The 23,541-nt window shown below is 41.2% G+C and overlaps 1 protein-coding gene across 1 annotated transcript in view; it reads left to right on the forward strand.

Moving 5' to 3' along the window:
• Positions 1-22,010, forward strand: part of CFAP44 (cilia and flagella associated protein 44) — a 48,915-nt gene extending 26,905 nt beyond the window's left edge. Inside the window, exons 19-34 of the mRNA XM_009879958.1 lie at positions 1,809-1,864; positions 2,308-2,470; positions 2,801-2,931; positions 3,850-4,043; positions 4,451-4,622; positions 5,558-5,735; positions 8,991-9,494; positions 13,413-13,616; positions 14,032-14,227; positions 15,202-15,312; positions 16,836-16,966; positions 18,131-18,247; positions 19,178-19,379; positions 20,101-20,261; positions 21,041-21,175; positions 21,732-22,010. Of these exons, the coding sequence (XP_009878260.1) occupies positions 1,809-1,864; positions 2,308-2,470; positions 2,801-2,931; positions 3,850-4,043; positions 4,451-4,622; positions 5,558-5,735; positions 8,991-9,494; positions 13,413-13,616; positions 14,032-14,227; positions 15,202-15,312; positions 16,836-16,966; positions 18,131-18,247; positions 19,178-19,379; positions 20,101-20,261; positions 21,041-21,175; positions 21,732-22,010 (2,934 nt within the window). The remainder of the gene's footprint in view (positions 1-1,808; positions 1,865-2,307; positions 2,471-2,800; positions 2,932-3,849; positions 4,044-4,450; positions 4,623-5,557; positions 5,736-8,990; positions 9,495-13,412; positions 13,617-14,031; positions 14,228-15,201; positions 15,313-16,835; positions 16,967-18,130; positions 18,248-19,177; positions 19,380-20,100; positions 20,262-21,040; positions 21,176-21,731) is intronic.
• Positions 22,011-23,541: the final 1,531 nt, after the last annotated feature.

Consider the following 23,541-nt stretch of genomic DNA (forward strand, 5'->3'; position numbering starts at 1 on the left):
AAACAGGCGCTATGACTGGATTATTCTATCTGAATGTTCTGTTTTTTTCTCCAAATAAGCATACTGCGTGTTGTTCATATGTAATATTCTACTAGTCTTTTCCCACACAAAGGTGTAATCATGCACATTCCTAGAATGAAAGAACCACAAGGATTTGTCATACTCAATACCTGTCTTGGATTTAGTTCCAGTGAAGTATGATTCTGCTCTGCGTGGGGATTCTAGAAATAATGTTGGAGAATACCAAATGTATAGTTTCTCAGTGCATATAGTACCATTCATATACAATTCAGAAGATGGATTTTTTACATTTGCAAAATAGCACAGCATGATGCAGATCCTGTTGTTCTTTCACTCTTGGACAGCATTTGCAGCAATGATTTTAGAGGTGTCCTGTAATCACTGTATAGTTAATCACCTTTAGCGTGTTTGAACAGATGACACTGGAACTCAATAACACTTCTGATAATACACAAGAAGAAAGAGGTGTCAAATCCCTTACTAAAAATATTAATTGAATTGTTCAAAATTACACACATTTAAAAAATCTCTTGAGTGCTTGAATTAAACAAATATAACTTGAAAGAAGCAGTGAGACCTGTTGAGTAAAGATGTGCTATCATGCACAATGAATTTTGGAGTAGATATACGTTCAGTACAGTTTAAAAATCTTCAAAGTGTCAACATAAAACAAATTCAACTTTTAAATGCTTTTAATATTAGTTGGTAAGTGTGTTTTAAAAGATGCTTGACAAGGGAAACAGAGAGGAAACTGTGATTCTGATCATTTCGTTAAATTGTTCATGACTAGTTGGAATTATCAGTATCACAATAATATACACCGCTAAGAATAGACTTAAAATTATTTTCTTAAGCTAAGTGAACGATTGGAACCTGTGATGCCAGAGCCTTGGTAGCTCCAGTATTACAAGTAGTGATTAATAAAGAATTATAAAGCATATATATATACAGTTTTATCATTTTGAGTATGTAAGTAGGTCTATATAAAGATCTTTATGGTCAATTTCTATTGTTCAGACTAGCAACATTGCTTAATGACCATCCTAATAGAGTTTTTCCCTTATCAAAGTGTATCTTCATTAAGTATCAACTGTAGTTTTAAGTCACGTGGAAGATTTTAAAAATTCCATCTTCATTAAACGTAATGGGATTCTTAGAGAATCAAATACAAGTCCTCTGAAACTAATTGAGTTAAATTACAGATCAATTTAGTACAACTGTATTCACTGTAAGATGATAGGCCCCCCTCTTTTTTTAGAGCATGACTGCCTAGGGAAATGAGGTTTCTGTGACTGCAAGGTCCATCCATCTGTCATTCTTCACAGCTAATAATTGTGAACCCATTATGCAGTCAGCAGAAGCAAACCAGATGAATTACACATGTAACTTGGAATTAGCTCAGGATATGTTGTCTCTTGTCAACATGGCAGTAAGAGGAGACAAGGGAGTTGGGTTTGGGGGGGGTAGAGAACCAAAGATACTATGGCACAGACTGAAGTTAGGACAAGCTATGATGTAACGGTTAAAGCTGATGGGGAGGATATAAGATTTGTGTTCTTTAACCCTAAGAACTGTGCTTCATTAGTTCTTTTCCATGTAAACCAACTAAATTGCTTTTTGTTCTTGAAACATTAAAATCTGGTATTTAAGGCCTGTATAGCAATATTGATCATGAAGGTTTCTTTTGGTTTTGTGAGAGGCAATGGGAGCGCCGTCCTAATGTTTGTATAATTGTCTATTGCAACAATTATAGCTTGTTTAAAGGCAAGACAACATTTTTATTCCAGAGTGGTCTTGAGAAGGAGAAGGCTGCTGAAGACATTGAGGATCCCAATGCCTACAAGTAAGAGATGCTTGGATAATGATGAAAGAGATTTTCAAGTGTTGGTTTTTGGTTGGTCTTTCTTCAGACCGCGTGTTTATTTTTGCCCCCTAAGAGGAGGGAGAAGTTGACCACCCTGAATTTGGATCATTTCCTTGTTATACACAAAGTTTTTTCAGCTTTTCCCTCTATTTCATCTACTTTTCCATGGTAGTAATTCAAATGTGGTACTCTGAGACTTACTTAACTTCAGACTACAGAAGCAACACAAGGTCAAGGTCAAAGCCCCATAATGTTAGGACTGTACCAATACACAGGAAGATGATTCCTGTCTAAGTTACTTTCAGAGCTGTTGAGTTCAGTGGGATTTTAAGGCTGTCAAGGAAAGCTAAAAGGTTACATAAACTGTAATATTTCCTCTCTTCCATTGAGATAACGCCATTTCCTTTTTCATGTGTTTTCAGCATTGAGGAAGTCAAACAGAAAAAGGAGTATGAACGGATAATGAAGGAAGCTGAACAGAAAAAAAAAAAGAAAAGAGAGGAGTTAGTTGCACTGAGGCATGAGTTTCTTTTTCTTCTTCAGAAGAATCAGGAGTTGCCCAAGCACATGCAGCTGCACAGAGAGGTACATCTGGTTTTTATAAGGGTCATTTACCTTAAAGGCACCTTCTTGTAAAATGTTGCCATGTGATGTGTTGGGGCCAAATATGTCCAACTCTTTGAATTAAGGTAGTTTATGAACATATAATATGCTGGGACTTCTGAGTCATAGCTGATGATTTGTGCCATTTAAGAAGCATGTGAGAAAAATGTGGTTCTCTGTGGAGATCTGAATAGCTCCTGAAATAAAGGACTGTGTTGATGTGCATGGAACTCTGGCATCTGGGCAGAAATATTTATTACAAAAACCTAGTAGCCCAGATAATGTGATGCTGGGTTTTCTGTCTTTCTGCAGCAGTATGAGATGGACCATAGGATCTTTGAGGAGCTGGATAGACAGACAGCACAGAGAATCCAGTTAGTGCAAAAAGAGCTGGCTTGGGAGCATGAGAAACACTTGATTGGACTGCAGAAACTACAAAATCAGTAAGTACCGCTTTTCTTCTACTTCTCTGTCTGAGCTTGCACAGGGCTTATCACTTACAATATTGTACCTGCCACAAGGAAAAAGAATGTGATTTTTTTCCTCATATAAACAATATTTCTTCTGTTCTGTTATGATTCTGTTCTTATTGTACTCGGGTCATGCACAACAGTATATATTGATATTTTGGTGTACTTCTTTTGAATCTTTGGTAAAAATTCAAATATGCAAATCAAGGAAGTAGCTTCATTCTGATTCACTTCTATATGAAGACAACTGGGGGTTTTTTTGACACTAAGTTTGCTTGTTTTTTTGCCAGTAACTTCAGTAAGAACCAAGAACTCTTGTTGGAACTTTGAAAAACAACCTATGAAATGAACTGTTTTTCATGCATGTTGCATGTCTGTCATATATGTTAGTGTCATAGCTAAAACAATGTTCCCTATACAGTTTAAAGTTATGAAATTAACTTTCTCACAAACACAACTTTAAGCACAAGGTGCATTTTGAGTTGGTTTTCTTAAATCTAAGTATATAGCAAAAAATGAATTCCTAAAAATAAATACACAATAGAAATAAACACCTTTCCCAGTGTGTGACTGGGAAAAATACTTTAATGAAAAAGTTTTTAATCAGTCCGTTAGTGCAAGATGAAAGATATTCTCATGAAGAACCTGGTGTAAGTTTCAATATTGAGAGGTGTTACTATGTTTATTCTTGAGTATATCCATTCCTAGGTTGGATACAAGTCAACAGATAGTGTCAGATGTCATCATGCTATTACTTACTGACTTGTGAATTTGCATATATTCATTGTATGTGCAATAAGTACACTACGTTATTCATGTTTGTTTGGTCAAGGAAAAATGGTAGGTTGCACCTACTGACATCAGACAGTTTTGTCTAATTTGGCTTTTCAGGTTTCGGGACTCACTGGAATTTGACACTGTTGTTGTTCATGCTATTCAAAGCAATCATCAGATTTCCACCTACAGACTTCTAGCAATGTCTGAGAAATACCACCAAGATAAGGAACGTCTGTCATGGAAGAAGACAGTACTTAAAGGGGCATGGAAACAAGCAGAGAAAAGGGAGATCATCGACGAGACAAGGCGTATGCATAGGGCTAATGATGACCATTTAAATCTTATCAGTAATACAGTTTCTGTCTTCCATCTCAGTTTATTTTCCTGAGTCCAAGCTAAAGAAATGACAATTTCTTTAGATACATTTAAAGAACTATAACTGTGGTATGTTTTTTAGTACCTACATACATAGTAACACACATACGTAGTTTTCCATGTTTAAGTCAATCTAAGCGATTGTCTGTCAACTCTGTGGGTAGAACATGACTAAGAGTCAAGACGAAGAAGCTGAATACGTTCAGAATATGTTCTGTGGATAGTGGGTAGTTTAACAACTGATCGACACTGGCTCTACACGAGCTGTCCCAGGCAGTTTCCAGTAGTTAGGACTGCACCATGCTGCATGGTATTTACATCTTCACATGGTTATTTTTAGGTTCAGATGCTAGAATTTCTGAGGGTGAGGCTGAAAAGCTGAAGATGTTAGAGGTCCGAAAGCCAACTACACATTATATAGAAAGCAAACGTGAGCAAATCAGAAGAATTGTTGAGAAATCTGACAAGGTGAAAGCTAATATCATGAAGAGGAAGGCAGAGTGGGACGAACTGTGAGTCTTGGATTCCGTGCCCTTTTAGTTCTGTTTCTTGTCTGAGGTCAAGTAATGCTATTTAGCTGTCATATGGCACTATAATATCTCTGCCTAGTTTTTTATATTCCTAATGGCTATAATTAAAATACATCAGTTTTCATGTATCTCTTGAGTCTCAAGAGAGCATTAAAATCTTGCAGGTAGTTTCTATGGTTCTTGTAAAATATTAAAAATTGAATTCAGTGAGGTAGCTGCATCTTCAGATAAGGAGTAAAAGGGCGTCTTAACTGATCATGACTGAGGGACACCTAGACCATTACAGTCAACTCTCAGTTAACCCTACCAGCACCACATAGAGCAGATGCTGTAACAGCTAGGTTAGGTCAGTTGTGCTAACATCATGGCCATTATGTGTTTGTGATACGTCTTCAAGCTCCATGCTGGTCTTTATCTTGAGAGGCAAGAAAGAGGGACAAGATATTTTGAATGCTCATGGAAGTACAGAAGTTATTCATTAGAAGATGAATGACAGGGTATGAGAACGATGTAAAGTCAGAGTACAAGGCTTTTTAAGGTTATTAAGTGTTTAACAATACAGAGTAGGATCAGTTATTCTGTGTATTGTGAAGTGTTGACACGTGGCTCCCTGAGAGCAGCATGCACTCGCTAAACCCAGAACTCAGTCCAAGCATAGAGATTTAACCTGTCCCATGGTAGAACTATGTTATAAGAGCGTGGGTTTTTTTGGGGAAAAAAAAAAATATTCTGAGGTTTTCGTTTAAATGTGCAAGGATTTCTCAAAGTAGCCATTGGTTTCTGAGAGAGGTGTGTGATTCTTGATCCCTAGCTTACCTCCCAAGCCTTGCTGCAGAAATCAGAAGGTATGAAATGACCCTGTTTGTTCATCTGTATCTTTTCTGTTTTCAAGTTCAGCTTTGTTTTGTACCTCCCAGATACAAGAGCAAACCTAGTGATGACTATGAGAATCCCAAGGATGTTGAGGACATCAGAGAAGCACAGGAAAATATGGGATGTTATAAGCTGAAGACTGCCGCTAATTACAAAGTCCCTGAACACATGCATATGAGCACTGAGAAGAAGGTGATGCAGCTTACATCCCTGGAAGCGTTGGTATGTAAACTGATTCATTGATGTGTATATTTCCCCCTTTTCTAGGGGAGGGAGGATATGTATTAGTCACTGAAGAAATTTTTTGAAAGAAAATCAAAGCAAATGGAGGAAGAAGCCTCGGAGCACAGACTATCTCGAGGCAACTTTAGTTTCAAATCAGCTTTTCTCTTGTGAACTGTTAGTGCTTCACCAAACTGAAACCTGAATCAATCCATGATAACTCTCAGCTGGCCGTTTTTAAATGAGAAAGAGAATTTACCTTTTCTGGTACTTCAGAGGAACATTTGTCTTTTTGAATTCTTCAAAAAGTCTTATCACCTAGTAACTGGTATCCTTAAAACACTGAGCTAAATAACCCTTGCCATGAAATACCTCTACAAAACCAGGGGTGTGAGCAAGGACGGGTGTTTCTCGTGTGGCCTCTCCATATTTGCACTTTGGCAATTGCTGCTTTGGGTACTAAGCATTGGAATCTTCCTGAGAAACCAGGTCTTTTGAAGCCAGTTTTCTGCGATAGGACTCCTACAGCTACCACATGTCTTTTAACCACAAAGACACAAGAAGCTCAAATGTTGTGCAGTATCTTTGTTGCTTTCCTTGTGAATTCTTTCCCCCCCATCCTTTTTCTCATAGGAATTGTTTTTCATTCATTTCATTTGGCTGAAGTGCAAAAGAGTGACATTTCTTTAGCTAAAAGAACAATGAAGAAATATATCTATTGAGCTTGGAACAATCTAGTTGCTTTTTGGTAGGAAGGCTTATTTCTTTCCCTGCTTAGTGACAGAGGAGCCTCTTCTCTGCATGGTTTATCTTTGTCTGGCAAAGTGTAAGTTATACTCTCAGCAGCCCTGAATCTTCTCCAGTCTTATCCTCATGAACCGGTTGCCTAATCTCCTGCAACCTCTTGGCTGGATCTCTTTCATAGCAAGGTCTAAGCATTACAGAAACAACGCTTCAGTTTCAGGGAATTTGTTGGATCATTTTAATCTCATGCTTGGGCTCCAGTATTTTATTGTAGTGCTGATGTTACCAGATACCCAGCGGTTAACCTAACTCAGTAGGACAAGCCAATACAAACAGAGGGAATAGTTCTTGTAAATTCCACATTTATACAGATGAAGAATTCCAGTTACTTCAGGTGGCTGGTGTATAGGATTGTTTTCTTTTATAAAGATCAGAGAAGTTTCTGCCAAATATGTTAATGTTAGATCATATTTATTATTTAATGTGAAAAGAGTGTCTCTTTATCACAGAGTGATTGAGGTTGGAAGACACTTCTGATGGTAATCTAGTCCAAACCCTCTGCTCATGTAGACCAGGTTGCCCAGGACTGTGTCCAGGTGGCTTTTTAATGTGTCCAAGGATAGACACCCCACAACCTTGCTGGGCAACCTGTGCCAGTGCTCAGCCATCTTCACAGTAAAAAAGTGTTTCCTGATATTTGGAGGGAACCTCCTGTGTTTCAGTTTGTGCCTATCTCCTCTTGCCAGTCGCTGGGCACCACTGAAAAGAGCGTGGCTCCATCAATATACATTGATGAAATCCCTGCCTGAGCCTTCTCTTCTCCAGACTGAACAGTCACAGCTCGGTCAGCCTTTCTTCCTAGGAGAGGTGCTCCAGTCATTTAATCATCTTAGTGGACCCTCACTGGACTGTCTCCAGTAGCGCCATCTTTTGTATTGGGGAGCCCAGAACTGGACGCAGCACTCCGGATGTGACCTCACCACTGCTGAGGAGGGATCACCTCTCTTGACCTGTGGCAACACTCCCTAATGCAGCCCAGGATAATGTCAGCCCTTTTTGCCACAAGGCCACACTGCTGGCTCATGGTCCACTTGGTGTCCACTGAGACCCCCAGGTTTTTTTCTGCAAAATTGCTCTCTGTCTCGGCAGTCCCCAGCATGTACTGGTGCATGGGGTTGTACCTCCCCAGATGCAGGACTTTGCACCTCCACTTGTTGAACTTCATGAAGTTGCTGTCAGTCCATCTCTCCAGCCTGCCCCTCTGGAGGGCAGCACAACCCTCTGGTGTATCAGCCACTCCTCCCAACTTGTCATTATCAGCAGACTTACTGAGGATACACTTTGCCCCATCATCCAGATAATTAGTCATGTTGAAAGGATTATTATCACTGAGTTATTAAAATAGAATTATTACAGAGGTCTGCCTACAGGACAAGCAAGATGCAAACAAGTTCTTACAAATAGATTTTGCTGCACTTGGCTGTTTAATTACCATCTCTGACATCTGATAAAAGTGTCGCTTTTCAGATTGATGGATCTTCATCTTGAGATGGAGAAAGAATATTAAGCTGATGCCAGCATTTTCTGAGTTGACTTTGTGACTCTGGATTGCTGGAAGGCCTTGAGAGAATTTGTTTTGGAAATTCAGTGGCTTGTGTGAAACTCAAAAGCATCTGACAGGATGTTACTTTCTTGCTTTTGATATTGCTATCTACTATACTTCAAAAATTCAGAACTTTGTTCCACTTTTAACTACCTGCAGTAGCTGTGATTTCAGCTTCACCATCATGTATAAAAGACAAGAATCTCATCTGCCTTCCAGAACCTACATCTATGGAGGATTGCTTCAGTATCTTTGAGGTTATGTGAGATAACAGCTTTGTTTCAATGACTATGATTTCTGTATTTCAATGATCTGGATTTCTGTACAGCTGTGCATTTGGTAGTGTGTACAGTAAACGTCCTCTCAGGTATGGTTCTTTTGTGTTGTGGATGGACGCTTGCTTTACGAAATACTAAAAAAAATCTAATTTCCTTTTTGTTAGTGTATTGTAGTATATTTGTACTATATGCCTGAAAAGAGGGCCATATATCAAAGCTGAGATACTCTCTGTATTTAACGAGAGGCAGCTCAAATGACTAATCCTGTAAAACCCACAGCTTATTTTCACAGCCTCAGTCTGCTTTCTGCACTGCTTCAACATCTTATGTCAAGAAACTCACAATCAAGTCAGAAACTGAGAGAATGGGGAAGCCTTGTTTCCCTTCTTATACCTTTGCTATTTTCTGTGAAGGAGAGGAAAAGAGGTGGTTCCAAAGGTTTTAAAACCACAGACTGAAATAGAGCTGTTTAACAATGCTAATGTCTGGAGATGGTACAGAAAAGAAAGCTAGTATGGAAAGAAGGAAAGTCAGTATGACAAGCCTGGTAACCATTATTTGCATTCGGGAAGACTACATACTATGTAAGTGTTCCTGCAGAATACTACTAAAATTGTTTTTCCTTTGCAGGTCCATAAGAAGAAAGTGAATATGAACAAGGAGATCATGTCTTTGAGGGATCTCAAAGTTTCTATTATTGATGAAATCAAGTGTTTAGTGCAAGAATTGAAATCCATACAAGCAACCTTGGATTTATCAGAACGCCTCCCTCTTCCCCTGATCCCTCAGTTACACCCAGATGAGGTTCCTGAAAAAAAATTTGAGTATGACAGTGATATCCTCCTGAAGTTCAAAGAAGAGCAGGAGGCCAAGGCAAAGCTCCAGGAACAATTGGAAGGGTCTCCCTCGTCTCATGCATTTAGGCATGGGTTTCTTCGAGCTCCTTCCATTAAAGAGATTGACCCCATGGCCCAGACTGAAGGTCCACACCCGATGAAAATAGCATCATCTGTGGTCACAGAGCAGCAAAAGGTTTTTGAGATTGAGAAGGCAGAGCCAACAGAAATGGAACTGGAAATTTTAAAAAGGGAGAAGATAAAGAATCTATACTTGCAGGAGACCTTGATTAAAAAGGTAGGAAATCAAGTTATTTTTGTCAGATTGAACAATCCCACTGCATCAGAAATAAAACCAAAACCTCTTGCGTCTCAGGTTTGCAGCAACTCTTGCCTTTCCGAAGTTCAGGAAAATGCTATCTGGTGCAAATTTACAGTGTAAATCAGTATAAATCCCTAACTGTGACTGTGTGCCGGCTATTATCAATTGTAAAACAGATTTTAGATTTCTTATTGATTATTCTATGAAACTATGAGCTTAGTGGACAAAAAAGACAAGTAAAATGTTAGAAATTACTTGAAAAGTGATGAAAAAGTTAAAAAAGAGCATCACTAAAACTTTGTAGATTCATGATGTTCTCAGCTCTTAAATAACTGTAGTCCTGACCCTTTGGTCTCATAAAACGATTTATATAATTAGAAAAGGTACAAAAGAGTGTAACCAAAATGCTTAGTCACGGAAAACCTTCTTTAAAAGGCATAAATGAATAAAGCATCTTTGGCCTGGAAAGGGGACAGCTGAAAGTGTTGTAGGAGAGGTGATAAAATTATGAATAGCATAGAAAAGGAGAGTGGGAATCATCTCTTAAAAGAAAGATATCAAACGAAACGGTCATGTAGAAAGCTTGAAATATGCAAATGGAAATGGTTATCCTGTCCAACAATAACTAAGCTTTGGAACTCAGCATTAGGATGTGGGGGAAGCTACAATGTGATTCTGGAAGAAACGTCTGGAAGAAAAATCCATTCAAAGCTGTTGAGCACAAACATACTGCTTAAAGCTCAGAATGTCGCTAAGTCAGAGTTTAGGATGGTATAGAGAGGACCCTGCCAGAGGCGTTCACTTGTTTGCTCATTTTCTTACTGTCTTTTCTCTATCTTCTGCTATGGGCCATCGACTCTTTGGTCTACCCCGACATAGACAGCCTTGTGTTCATGTGTGTGAAGGTTTTGAGGAATATCCAAATGCTGCTGTGACCATTACATATATGTAAGTTAATGTTGGCAGTTGCTAGTACTGATTTAACTGTAAATGTCTAAGGGAAGAGCCGGCAGGTATTCTGAAAGAAGTGTGTCAAGGCAGAAGACATATTTATTACCACATCTGGGATTGTTATATGAACTACTTTAGGCTACCGTAAAACATTCTCTGAAGAGAATCCAGATGTATTTCTCTGAAGAGAATGTTTTTGCCTGAGTCTTCACTGGTAACCTCTCTTCCCACACCGCTCAAGTGGATGGGCCACAAGACAGAGAATCGGGGAGCAAAGTCGCTCCGACTGTAAGAGAAGACCAGGTTTGTGACCACCTGAGGAACTTGAACACACAGCAGTCCATGGGACATGACAACATGCATCCCAGAGTCCTGAAGGAATTGGCTGATGTAGTTGCCAAGCCACACTCCGTGATATTTGAAAAATCATGGCAGTCAGCTGAAGTCCCCAGTGACTGGAAAAAGGGAAACATTGCACCCATTTTAAAAATGGGTAGTAAGGAGGACCCTGGGAACTACTGACCTGTCAGTCTGACTTCTGTGCCTGGGAAGATTATGGAGCAGATCCTCCTAGAAGCTATGCTAAGGCACATATAGGACAGGGAGGTGATTTGGGACAGTCAGCATGGCTTCACCAAGGGCAAGTCCTGCCTGACCAACCTAGCGGCCTTCTATAATGGAGTAACTACAACAGTGAACAAGGAAAGAGCTATGATATCGTCTATCTGGACTTCTGTAAGGCGTCTGACATGGTAACCCCACAACATCCTTCTCTCTAAATTGGATAGGTGCGGATTTGATGGGTGGACTGTTCAGTGGATGAGGAATTGGTTGGATGGTCACATCCAGAGGGTGCTGGTCAACGGCTCAATGCCCAGATGGAGATCGGTGACAAGTGTTGTCCCTCAGGGGTCCATATTGGGACCAGTATTGTTAATATCTTCATTAATGACATAGACAGTGGGATCGAGTGCACCCTCAGCAAGTTTGCAGACAACACCAAGCTGGGTCATGTGGTCGACATGCCTGAGGCACGGGATGCCATCCAGAGGGACCTGGACAAGTTCGAGAAGTGTGCCTTTGTGAGCCTCATGAGGTTCAACAAGGCCAAGTGCAGGGTCCTGCACTTGTAGTATCAATACAGGCTGGGGGATGAAGGGATTGAGAGCAGCCCTGCTGAGAAGGACTTGGGGGTACTGGTGGATGAAAAGCTGGACATGAGCTGGCAATCACAGAGTCACAGAATGGTCAGGGTTGGAAGGGACCTCTGGAGATCATCTAGTCCAACGCCCCTGCCAGAGCAGGGTCACTTACAGCAGGTTGCACAGGATAGCGTCCAGGCAGGTTTTGAATGTCTCCAGAGTGGGAGACTCCTCGACCTCTCTGGGCAGCCTATTCCATTGCTTTGCCACCCTCAAAGAAGTTCCTCCTCATGTTTAGATGGAACTTACTATGTTCAAGTTTGTGTCCATTATCTCTTGTCCTATCACTGGGCACCACTGAAAAAAGACTATTCCCATCCTTCTGGCACCCTCCCTTTAAGTATTTATAAGCATTAGTAAGATCCCCCCTCAGTCTTTTTTTCTGTGGACGAAAGAGACCCAAGTCCCTCAGCCTTTCCTCATAAGAAAGATGTTCCAATCCCCTAATCATCTTTGTAGCCCTTTGCTGCACCCTCTCCAGCAGTTCCCTGTCTTTCTTGAACTGGGGAGCTCAGAACTGGACACAATACTCCAGTTGTGGCCTCACCAGGGCAGAGTAGAGGGGAAGGATGACGTTCCTTGACCTGCTGGCCACACTCTTCTTGATGCACCCCAGGATGCCATTGGCCTTCTTGGCCACCAGGTCACATTGCTGGCTCATGGTCACCCTGTTGTCCACCAGGACTCCCAGGTCCCTTTCCACAGAGCTGCTCTCCAGGAGGTCAGGCACCAATCTGTACTGATGCATGGGGTTATTCCTCCCCAGATGCAGTACCCTGCACTCGCCCTTGTTGAATTTCATAAGGTTCCTCTCGGCCCAACTCTCCAGCCTGTCCAAATGTGTCCAACGTGTGCTTATGGTCCAGAAGACCAACTGTATCCTGGGCTGTATCAAAAGAAGTGTGGCCAGCAGGTTGAGGGAGGCGATTCTGGCCCTGTATGCTGCTCTTGTGAGACCCCACCTGGAATACTGTGTCCAGCTCTGGGGCCACCAAAATAAGAAGGACATGGACCTGTTGAAGCAGGTCCAGAGGAGGGCCACGAAGGTGAGCAGAGGGATGGAACACCTCTCCTATGAGGACACGCTGAGAGAGTTGGGGTTATTCAGCCCGGAGAAAAGAAGGTTCTAGGGAGACCTTATAGCGGCCTTTCAGTACCTACATGGGGCTTATAAGAAAGATGGGGACAGACTTTTTAGCAGGGTCTGTTGCAATTGGACAAGGGGTAATGGTTTTAAACTAAAAGAGAGTAGATTTAGACTAGATACAGGGAAGAAATTTTTTACGTTGATGGTGGTGGAACACTGCAACAGGTTGCCCAGAGAGGTGGCAGATGCCCCATCCCTGGAAACATTCAAGGTCAGGTTGGATGGGGCTCTGAGCAACCTGATCTAGTTGAAAATGTCCCTGCTTATTGCGGGGGGGTTGGACTAGATGACCTTTAAAGGTCCCTTCCAACTCTATTCTATGATTCTATAAGAGCAAAATACTTCCTGGATGGAGTGGGATGCAGAGAAACATTCCTCTGAAGCCGTCATGATTCGTTCACTATTGTGCTGAGAATGAAAGCACATTTGGGGTTGACTTTGTCTTTCTAAGTGCTTCGGTAATCCGTAGTAAATAGTGAGTTGTTGATTTGACAGTAATAATTTTTCCCTTCTGCTCCTTTTTTTAGCTTTACATGTTTAGCTCCACTCCTAATACTTTCCCTGTTCCTCATTTGACTCTCTCATATGCTCCAGATCAGCGCACTGGTGATCAATTTTGATGCTGAACTTCGCTTTCTGCGGCACAAGAAACTGAAGCTGGATGTGCAGATGAAAAGTGCTGACCTGCGTTACATCACGTGGTATGAAGAGCTGCTTATCCTGAAGAACCTTGAGAAACATGAGAATCTTCTCCAGGGGCGTGTTAGCACCCTCATCAGTGAGCAGGAGGCCCTGCAAGTAAGTAGGCCATGTGTCTCTGGATTTAACAGTACCACTAATGCATGGCCTGAAACAAAAGCAAGCCATAAAGTAAATGGTGGCATCTCTTTGCTTCATTTTAGCACTGATCCAGTGTCTAGTGCTAAATTTTGAAAAACAAGAAACTCTTGATGCTTAATCTAGGATGGTCACTTTTAACTTCCAATAGTTAACCTTTTCATAATCTTAAGAGTTGTACCTTAATAGGTACTTCAGGATGTAAAATAAGTGACAAATCATATACTTAAATTTACGAACATAGGTTTTGCTTGATTGAAGCAGGGGTTTAGAGAAAGAAAGGCAAGTTTTGCATTTCCACATCTTCACAGATACATCCTATACGTGCACACGTGGGTTGTACCTTTTAACTGAAGTAGGTTTTTTGTTTGTTTAGTTAAAATTGAACAGCTACCTTGCACAGATGGAGGATAGAAAGTGTGAGATTGTAAAGCTTCAGGAATGTGCGAAAGCTCTTTATGCCAACTTCCAAGCATCCCTTGGAGAAGACAATGAGTTTGCCCATTTTCTGACCAAGGTTCTGAAGAAGAAAATCAAGTGCATGGAAAAAAAAGAAGTCAGAAGAGAAGCAGGTTGGGGAGATACTGTTCTTTTTGTCTTACAGATTTGTTACGCATACTTCTGTGTGGTCAACTAAATGTCTCTCCATCTAGCTGGAGCCCTGGGTACATGCAACACTGAACTCAGTTCAAAAAACCATAAATCAGACCTACATAGCTTTGTTTATATACCGACCCATGTTCTGTGGCGTCCATCTTGAATGATAACAATGATGTAATTCAGTCTGTAACATGACTACATTTGGTCTGATGACAGCTCCTGCAATTTACTTCCTGTAAGTCAATACTGAGGACTGATAATTGGTATGAAGAAGAGGCAAAGCTTAAATAGGTACTTCCTATCCTGTACCAATGGGAGCTGTGGATAAGTGATTAGTCTGCCACATTGGTGACATTCTCCTTTAATCTGTCCATTGACTAATGAGAGATCATAGACCTAATCTGCAATCATCTATTAGTCTAAACATACTATGAAAGGATTTAATTTATCTTAATGACTTGGTTTTAAACTGCTAAGGCTAGGCAGACTTACTGAGCTAAAATACTTGTGCTTTCTCTCTGACTTGGCTTTTGGTTTCAAGTGGGACATGATTAGCAAAAAGTGCAGACAACAGTGATGCTTTTGTGCCAGTTTTTTGCTTCCGTATTTTGCTTGGTTGATGATTCTCTGTAGTAGAATTGTAAACCCACAAAGTTTAAATTCCTAGTACATATAAAGAGTGGAAACACTATGGAAGGAAGTCCCCAAAATGTGCCTGTGTCTGTGCTTTTGGCACTTCTGGGTGATCTCTCTCCCTCTTTTTTTTTTTTTTCTTTCTGTGAAATTTTCAGATCAATACAATAGGCACAAGGTGCCTGGATTCATATATTACCAGGATGATCATTCATGGTTTACTGGGGTTGTGTTCACCAGCACACTGGCATAATGCACAGGTAGTGGGTCCGAGGGTGTTCTGCAAACCAGCAGTGCTGTCCTTTTCTTCCAGATGAAGAAGATGAGAATGAAGAGGAGAACGATGAAGAGTCCAGCTCGGGGATTGATGAAGAAAATTCTGGATCTGAAGATGAAGACTTTGATGACACTGTTTGCCCAAAGAGTACCTAATCCATCATTTCCTTGGGTTGACTACTTGTTTAGCTTTAGGGGCAATATTGTGTGTTTAAAAAGAAAACACAGAATTTTTCATTATTCACTGCATATTAATGCTATTAAAAGCCAGATGTGCGTACCCCTCCTGACTGCAGCATTTCTCCCCAGGAAATCTTGGGGAGATTTCCCAGAATTAAACCACTGATAGTATAGAGTACCCTAATTAAAAAGTTTGGTAAAATAAAACTTAGCTAAGCACTAAGAATTAATTATTTTGTGTAAGGAACCATTCACCATTTCACAGCTATTTTCTGGAGAGAAAAGGCTCCTCTCAGGAGTGGAACTGGGGCGAGGCTGTAGCTGCTCTCTGGAAACCTGCTGCCTGGCCTAGCTGGATCCCTGTTCGGGGAAGTTCTGCGGGGACCATACCATGCTGTTAAATTAAGCTCTTTGTTACCACCTCGTGGATTTATGCAGCAATTGCCTTTTGCTAGGCTGCTCTCTTAAGAGTAGCTGAAAAGTTAGGAACTTTACTTTGCAAAATCTTATTCATTCCTTCCTTCAACAAAGGCGAGCAACTCCCTCCTTCTCCCTCCCCCTTTTGTAGGAGTCTAGTGTAGGGTGCTAGTTTGTTTTTTTTTTCTAAAAAAAATCTTTTGAGTGGTATGTCAATGACGATGTAACAACACTCCTTTATTTTCAGTTAGAACTTACCAACAAATTACCCTATCATACTTTTTTTAAATTGGATTTTAACATCATTTCCACAAATTGAATTTTCTATTAACTCCTCATTCATCTCCTTTTTCAATGAAATGGGAAGAAATGAAGATTTTTACTTTTTATTAAAAAAGTCCAAATTACTAATTTCATAGGGAAATTACATGTTGCATTAGCCTGTTCATATTTGTCTTTGTGTCATTTGCTTTGCCTTTATTGGACTTTTTTTTTTTTTTTATTATGCCCTCTGATCTGGCCGTAATTACGCACTTGATTAGTATGACTGAAATCACTGTATTAGATAGAAATTCACAGATCTTCCTTACTATGAAACAAATTAAACAGGTCCTATGAGCCACAGCTTTGTTTAAAAATAGAGCTATAAATGATCCCTACAGCAAATTCATCATTTATAGTGAAGGGTGCTATGGATAAACAACTACATGCTCACATAATTGAAGATTATACTGTAAGATGTGTGAATTACTGGGACTGCATTACTTACAAAAGCTGACTTTTGAGCACTGGGCGTTGATGCATTTAGTCTGACTTCTGGCGACAAGTTGTCTTAGAATCATAGAATGGTATGACTGAATGTAAAGAAAATCATCCATCCAAGACATTCACCCCCTCATGGAGGAACGTGGCCCATGTGGTTTGTGTTTGAGAAAGCTGTAGGGAACAAAGAGCATGGTCTTATTATGGGGAACGCTGGGCATTCTGCACAGTAGGAGAAGCTACTAGCTCAAGCCCGTAGCTGTAGTACAGTCATAATGAAACTAAGCTATTCTTTGACTCATTCCTTCTCAGACTGCAATGAGGCACTCTTCCAAAACACCATCCAGCTCCGGCAGAAGCGGTTAGACATTGAGAAAGCTTTAACAGAGGAGAAGAAAGTTGCTGCTAACCTCAGAAAGAAACATAACTCCTTGGCCAAAAAGGTATTGAAGTGTTCTCTTCTCAGCAAGCATCATCTGGCTCCATTACAGTGAAAATGTTGTGCTAGTGATTTTGACTAAGATTTAAAAACAAACTCCTGAGCCTTTGAGAGGCCTCCGTTTGGGTATATACCACAGATATCTTGGTATCTGTGGTAGCATAGAGGCAGGAGGCAGCTCAACATGGTTCACCTGTCCTCCTAAAAAGGGTAAATCGAGGTGGTCCAACCTTAGCTGCTATAAGGCTGGATCCAGGTTTTAGGTCCAGTTCCTTCCCAGCTGTCTAACCAACATGCAACAGCAGAAACGGGATTCTCGGGTTCAGGTGAAACACCTGGTGTAGCCTGGCCTATCCTCTGTGCATGTGTATGGGGATGGAGAGATTAAAGAATGCTTAACCTAACACAAATGCAGGTTAAAATAAATGCATAAAAATGCTATTCTTCCATCTGTTTCTTTTGCTTTTAGTTATTTTCTTTTGCTCTTTGTCATAGTAATCACTGAATAAACTCTCTTGGTGCAAGTTTTCCTTTTAGCTTTTTTCTGAGCTCCTGCATTCATCAAAACATTTGACTTATATTAATTCAAAAAATCTTAATTTGAAGGGTTATCCAGGATAGAGAGAGAATTCTGCCAAAATAACATTACGCAAGTCTTGCTTTTATTGTGTCTCAAAAATGTTCCATCAAATATGCTTAACTTACAGCATTTTTTGCTTATTTTTTAAAGGCTTTCTTAAGTGCCAGCTGCCACATAGTCACCCTGGGGTCTGACATTTGAGTCTGAATTGTTTCTTTCTCATGCAGAATCAATAAGCATTTCCAGGCAAAACACAATAAAAAATATCTTACAGGCTCGGTAGATCTAGAAGTGGTTTAGACGCTAAACAAAGCAGCTGTCTCTTGAAACACACAGGGCTTCTCTACTAAGGAGACATTTATGAGTGTATATGTGTACAGATGTTTTCAGGGTAGAATACTGCTTGAATATATAGATGATCCTCATGTATGCCTATGAAATTCATCTGTCGTAGTAGGTTTAAAAAAAAAAAAAAGAGCTTTTTTTTTCTATGCTTCCTTTGGATCAGAACTCTAACACAGAACCATGTTGCCTTATGTATCTGAGTAGTACAAGACTTTTGTTTGTCCACAATTTGTCTTTCTGCAGGCAAAAGTAGTGGAAATCAGTCTGAACACTGCAGAGAGGGAACTGGAGACCTTTCAGTGGGAAAAGCAGCAGAGATTGAATGAGCTATATGTAGTTGTGCCTTTGAAACTCCATCAGGTAATTCAAGACATGCACCTGCATGTGCAGAATGGCCTATGTACATCTGAACAATGGTGCTACTGTTCTTTGGGGTCCTTAGTTCCTAATTCACCATAGTCTTCTGAGAGTGAAATGCCATTAATTGAATTTCATGCTGCTAGTTGCTCTAGATTTTTTTTTTTTTTCCTTCTCCTATACTGACAGAAATGAGTTAATGATAGGCAGGTTGGCCCATTGCTGAAACGTGCATAGTCTTCAACTGTTTTATAGGTTTGGCATGGGATTTTCCTTCAGGTCCATGCCTACTGATATTCTCCTGGAAAAAAAATCACCAAAAAAGCAACCAAAAAAGCCCCCAAACTATTGAAACTAATGGGAGTTTTGCCCAATTCAATAATGCTGGATCGGATGCAATGCATTCATCTACACAGCTGTTAGCACGGGGATGATAAGTAGAAAATAAAGAGGAAAACTCAAGACAATACTGTTATTTCCTCTGGGATTAATCTTGTCCTCAGAGAGAGGAGATAGGCCTCTGCCTGTTCTGGCTTATATATTTCTGAGGCAAGCTCAGCTCTCTCCAATTGTTCTGTATCTCCTTTCATTAAAAGGTTGGTAATAAAGACAGAAGAGTCTAAGGCCAGACTATGGCGATCCTGCAACTCCCAGATCATTCAGAAGTACAGTTGACAGGGAGTCCCTTACTCCCCCTTTGTTCCAAGTGCCATAGAAGTGTAGACAGCTTTCTATGTAGGCAGTCATCAAAGCTCTAAGTAGTCTGAGCTTTGCTGAGTGGTAGTGATTCCCTGGTCCAAAATATAAGAGTTGTGCCCACGCTTACTATTACCTCACTGATTAGTTCTCTAATGCTCACACATTTGTTATCCAGAGAGATCACCAGCACCCTTGATAAGAAAAGTCAGCCTTGCTCATGGCTGTTTCTCGCAGGTGGAGTATTTGGTTAATGGGGAAATGCCCAGTGACTTCTCCCAGGCTTTGGTATTTACCAACCAGTCCTTAGAGTATCTGCAAAAGAGAATTGTGGACCTACGTAACGAGAAGATAATGCAAAGAGAGATCTATAAGAAGGCCCTGGAGCAACACAAGCAGCTTGTCCAGGACAAAAAGGAGATGGAGATAAATATTCGACGTGAGTAACAGAGACTCTGAACAACACAGCATAGTAATGCTCATTCTGTCCCCCTTACTGGGTGTGGGTAACTCGCCAGATGTCTGTCTTTACACTCACACAGATGTCACAGCTGGTTACTGCAGAAAATAAACCAGAAAGAGCAGATCAAGTGGACTGTTTTGATGAAGTACTGGTAGTTCTCCAGCACTGCAGAGTGATTAATTAGGCTGTGTGAAATAATTTGGGAACTTAGTATAGGGAGAGTTGACTGAGATGAGACACTGAAGGCAGGACACACGATTGCTATTTCTGGCTGTAAACCGGAACTGCTAGGAAAAAGATACTTTCCCCCAAAGCTACATAAGCTTTTTTGGCAATTTCTTCCTCTGTGTAACATAAGAAGAATGAAACAAGCCTTATTCGAAACATTTACTTTCCCAAGCACCAAAGCCAAAGATATGTCTAGCACCACCAAACCTATGGAGGCCCTAGAAAGCTTTTGGTGTGGGAATGACTTACTAGGACTGGTGTAGAGTGTGGCTTAGTGACCACAGAGACATGATCATGGGCAAGGACAACCAGCGGTACTCAGTCGTGAGATCTTTGTAGTTTTGTGTGAATTATTTATTACAGAGCAAATACTAAAGAGCTAAAAAAAAAAAAAAAGGCAGGTAAGGCAGAAATTCTTATTAACCAATGAAAGACAGTGCTGTCCTTTGTGCCATGCCCCTTCTGTTAGGACTGGAAGAGAAGTGCAATCATCTGATGATGAAGAAGTTTGGCCGGCTGGTTGATTTTGAAGCAGTTCAAGCACACTCTGTTAACCTACACATGGAAGAGTTGAAAGTGCAAATAATGGAGAAAGAATATGCGCACTCCCAGGAGCTCAAAGAGTGGGAGGTAAGGAGCAGGAAAAGGAGGAAGACACATGTGTTATGATGATCTCTTAATGTTTCATTTCCCTGGAGCTGAATGGTTATACTGAAATCTTTTGTGAACATGTTCGTGTTTATTTCTTTTCACTTGTCATTAATAGACCATAATGTCCAACTCCCATTTCCCACCATCGTTCCTACCTCTGGTCCAGTTGCTGATGCACATCCTATTTTCTCATGGAGGTAGTTGATGATCTTTTTGTTTTACTTTCCTCAAATGCATCCTTCTGCTTCAGCCCCTATGTGAAGTTATTTTTGAGTGCTTTCCTTTGGTTTTCAGCTGGCATTTGGCACCTCCTGCCTCCTCCCACCACCTTTGGTGACAAACTATTTGAGGACGGGGCAGCCCTGGTTCACGCCTGGGATGCTAGTCTGTGCAGTCTGAAAATTCATGTCTCTGTCTGGGGAGGGGAGGGCTAAGGCTCAGCTGCTGTGGTGCAACCAGGCAACGTGCTTGTGCTGCCCTTACAGGAGGGCACACATGGATGTACTGTGTTCCTAATGGCTTTCTCTTTCCCACACTTTTGCCTACTTTACCAACTTAGGCATTTGCAATATTAATTTAAAAAAAAAATAAAAGACGACAACACCAGATTGTGCTGAAGGTAGTGTGGGATCAGGTGGTGTATGCAGGATCAGTCTGTTATTTACCTCTCTTGTGTGACATGGTGTGCCTAGCACGTCTTCCCCACTTCACTCTTTTTGTACTCTGTCAGCCCAGTTCAACCCTTTGTATCTGTCTAGGAAAGAATTTTAGACCTGCAGCAGCAGCTAATGAAGCTGACAAAGGAAAACACCAGCAAGCTGCAGCAGCTGAACCAGTTTTGCCTTGAAAAGCAGCAACTTGAAACTAAGCTGGCTTCACTAAAGAATGATCTGGTAAGCCTTTTAGCCACCCTACTACGTGTAGGTTTGGGACTGTTCAGAAATGAGTAAATCATCTGGCCCTCATCAGCTCTCTGGCCTCACATCCTGCTCTGCAGTCAGCAGTTTGGGCTAATATTGCCTAATGGCACAGGCTGAATGGCTGCTCCAGGTCTTGTAGAAAGGGAGATGAATGAGCTGATCCTGAAGTAGGCCATACCTTAGCTTCTCTGTAATTTCTTACTTAGCTGCTTTCTAATAATGAAAAAAAATCATCTTACTTCTAGTTAAAAACCCTCTTGCATCAAGTCAAAATTATTCCTATGTTACACGGAAACAGCCAAATGAATTCAAGTGTTTTCTTTGCTGTGTATTAGGGAATAAGGCAGCCACCTGTGACAGTCTAAGTTAGTGGTCCCTCACTCTGACTTCCAAGTAGTTCTGACTGAGGAGTGGAGATGTCACAAGGCTGTCCTGCCTCTTAGAAAGCTTCACTTTCCTGCTTGAAATAGATTTCCACCAGTTATTTTCCCATATTTTATAGGAGCTATTTTTTTCCCTCTCCTTATAGGGAGTAGAATTTCAGGGCACCCGAACTACTGACATCAAAGAGAAGGCCAGGCTGGAGTCACGGCTCAAGCACATGGCTCATGACACAGCCCTCCTAAGAGAAGAAATCAATATTCTAAGCAGAAAGGATGGGTGCTTAAGAGAAGAACTTGCTCTCCTTAGAAGAAAAGATGGGTGCCTCTTTCTACAGCCTTCATCACCACAGGACTCTGAGACACCAACTGAATCATTCCCTGTTCTTACACCAGAAACAGTAACTAACAGTCCAAGTCTCCCTTAAAAATAGACATGGTTAACTGTGGCAGTAGTCACACCTGGAAGCTAATTGCTTTGGCTATACAGGAGTTTAGTTGTAAAAGGTTGTATTTGTTTCCCCTGTCAAAATATGACTGTAGTGACAGCTCTGGAATATAAAAGTGCAAATACAACTAGTAAATGCTGTTATCGGTCCACTGCAGAGATTTGTACTGGACAGATGCCGTGTGTGTCTGTGCATATGTGTATGTCTGTTCTTCAGACGAGTGCCCTTCACGTGGGCAAATATAGCTTTGGTACTTGTAGTCTCAAAAATGGTAAAAGAGGTCTGCCTTAAGGGTGCTTTCTGTTATTTGCTGAACATCCTAGCAGCAATGGCGCTTCTCTGCAAACTGAGCTAGTCAGAGTCAAGGGAAGTGCCATTTCTTTAGAGAAAACAAAGGGACCTTTCTCCTTAGAGCCTACAGTGCTCAGATGGGTATGGAGCCAATCAAGTATTTTCCCACTTGCCTCTGCTCTGTAGCAGTGGAAAACTGCACTGTGGTGCCGGATGTGGTATTTACCTGGCAGGAGCAGGGTATACCAACTGCAAAATCAGCCTGCAATTCCACTGGCTTGCACCTACCTGAACAGAGTGACAGAGAGCTCAGGCTCTGTATGTTCTCAGGTTTTATCCTTTTCTGCTCTGGCATTTGGTATAGTGGCAGTGCATGACCATTTACAGCACTTACCCTGTCTTACTATGAAAACTTCCTTCACCCCCAAAGCAGAGGGGTTGTGTTGCACCGTTTTTTCCAGTGCGAAGTTTCTGAGGGTCCATGGGGAGGCTTGGGGTTTCTTGCTAATTTTTAATTAAATAGATTGAACCACCTGCAGCTGCTGTTGCTCTTCCTCCCCGCTCCCTGCCTTTTGCCACTGGTCTTTGCTCCTCTGTCTGGTGTACGCTCAGCCCAGGAGCCAACCAGATCCCAGCCAGGCACAAGAACTGCCCCTGCTGGCCTCAGCACAACTGAATGAACAATGGTACATGTGCAGCCTGCCTTTTCGGCGGGTCCCTATGAAGGTGCTAAGCATCCCTTGTTTCCTTAAGGAAAAAAACTCCACCCTTATCCACAGGTCTGGATGCTGAAAAACCACGGGATGGGGAGTGGGGCATAAGGAAACAAAATTTGCAGAGATTTGGGTGTCCATCTGCTCCCCCCTCCCCCATCACCAAAGTCATGCAGCTGTTCTTGGAGATAAATGAAAATTTCCTCTAGCTGTGCTCCTCACTGGAAGTTTTATGCCACTTAACTGGCACAGGTAGTGGCTGTCCCTCTTCTCCTGAGCTCAGTATTAAGATGATTTGTGTTGGTGGCTATGTGGAAAACTGTAACTGCAGGAAAATGTCACCGTTCCTCAGCCATCCTGCTTGCTGTATGTCTGCAAGTGAAAAAGAGTATGTTCACTCTGTGGGAGAATTTAGCATACAGCCAGCCACAGAAAAGACTAAAGCCTTTATTTTAGATGTTAAAGCGTGGGTTTGTCTTTACAGATATGCGGCTGCAGATGGCGTG

This window comes from Charadrius vociferus, unplaced genomic scaffold (assembly GCF_000708025.1).
Source record: "Charadrius vociferus isolate BGI_N301 unplaced genomic scaffold, ASM70802v2 scaffold162, whole genome shotgun sequence".
In the NCBI taxonomy this organism is placed as follows: Eukaryota; Metazoa; Chordata; class Aves; order Charadriiformes; family Charadriidae; genus Charadrius; species Charadrius vociferus.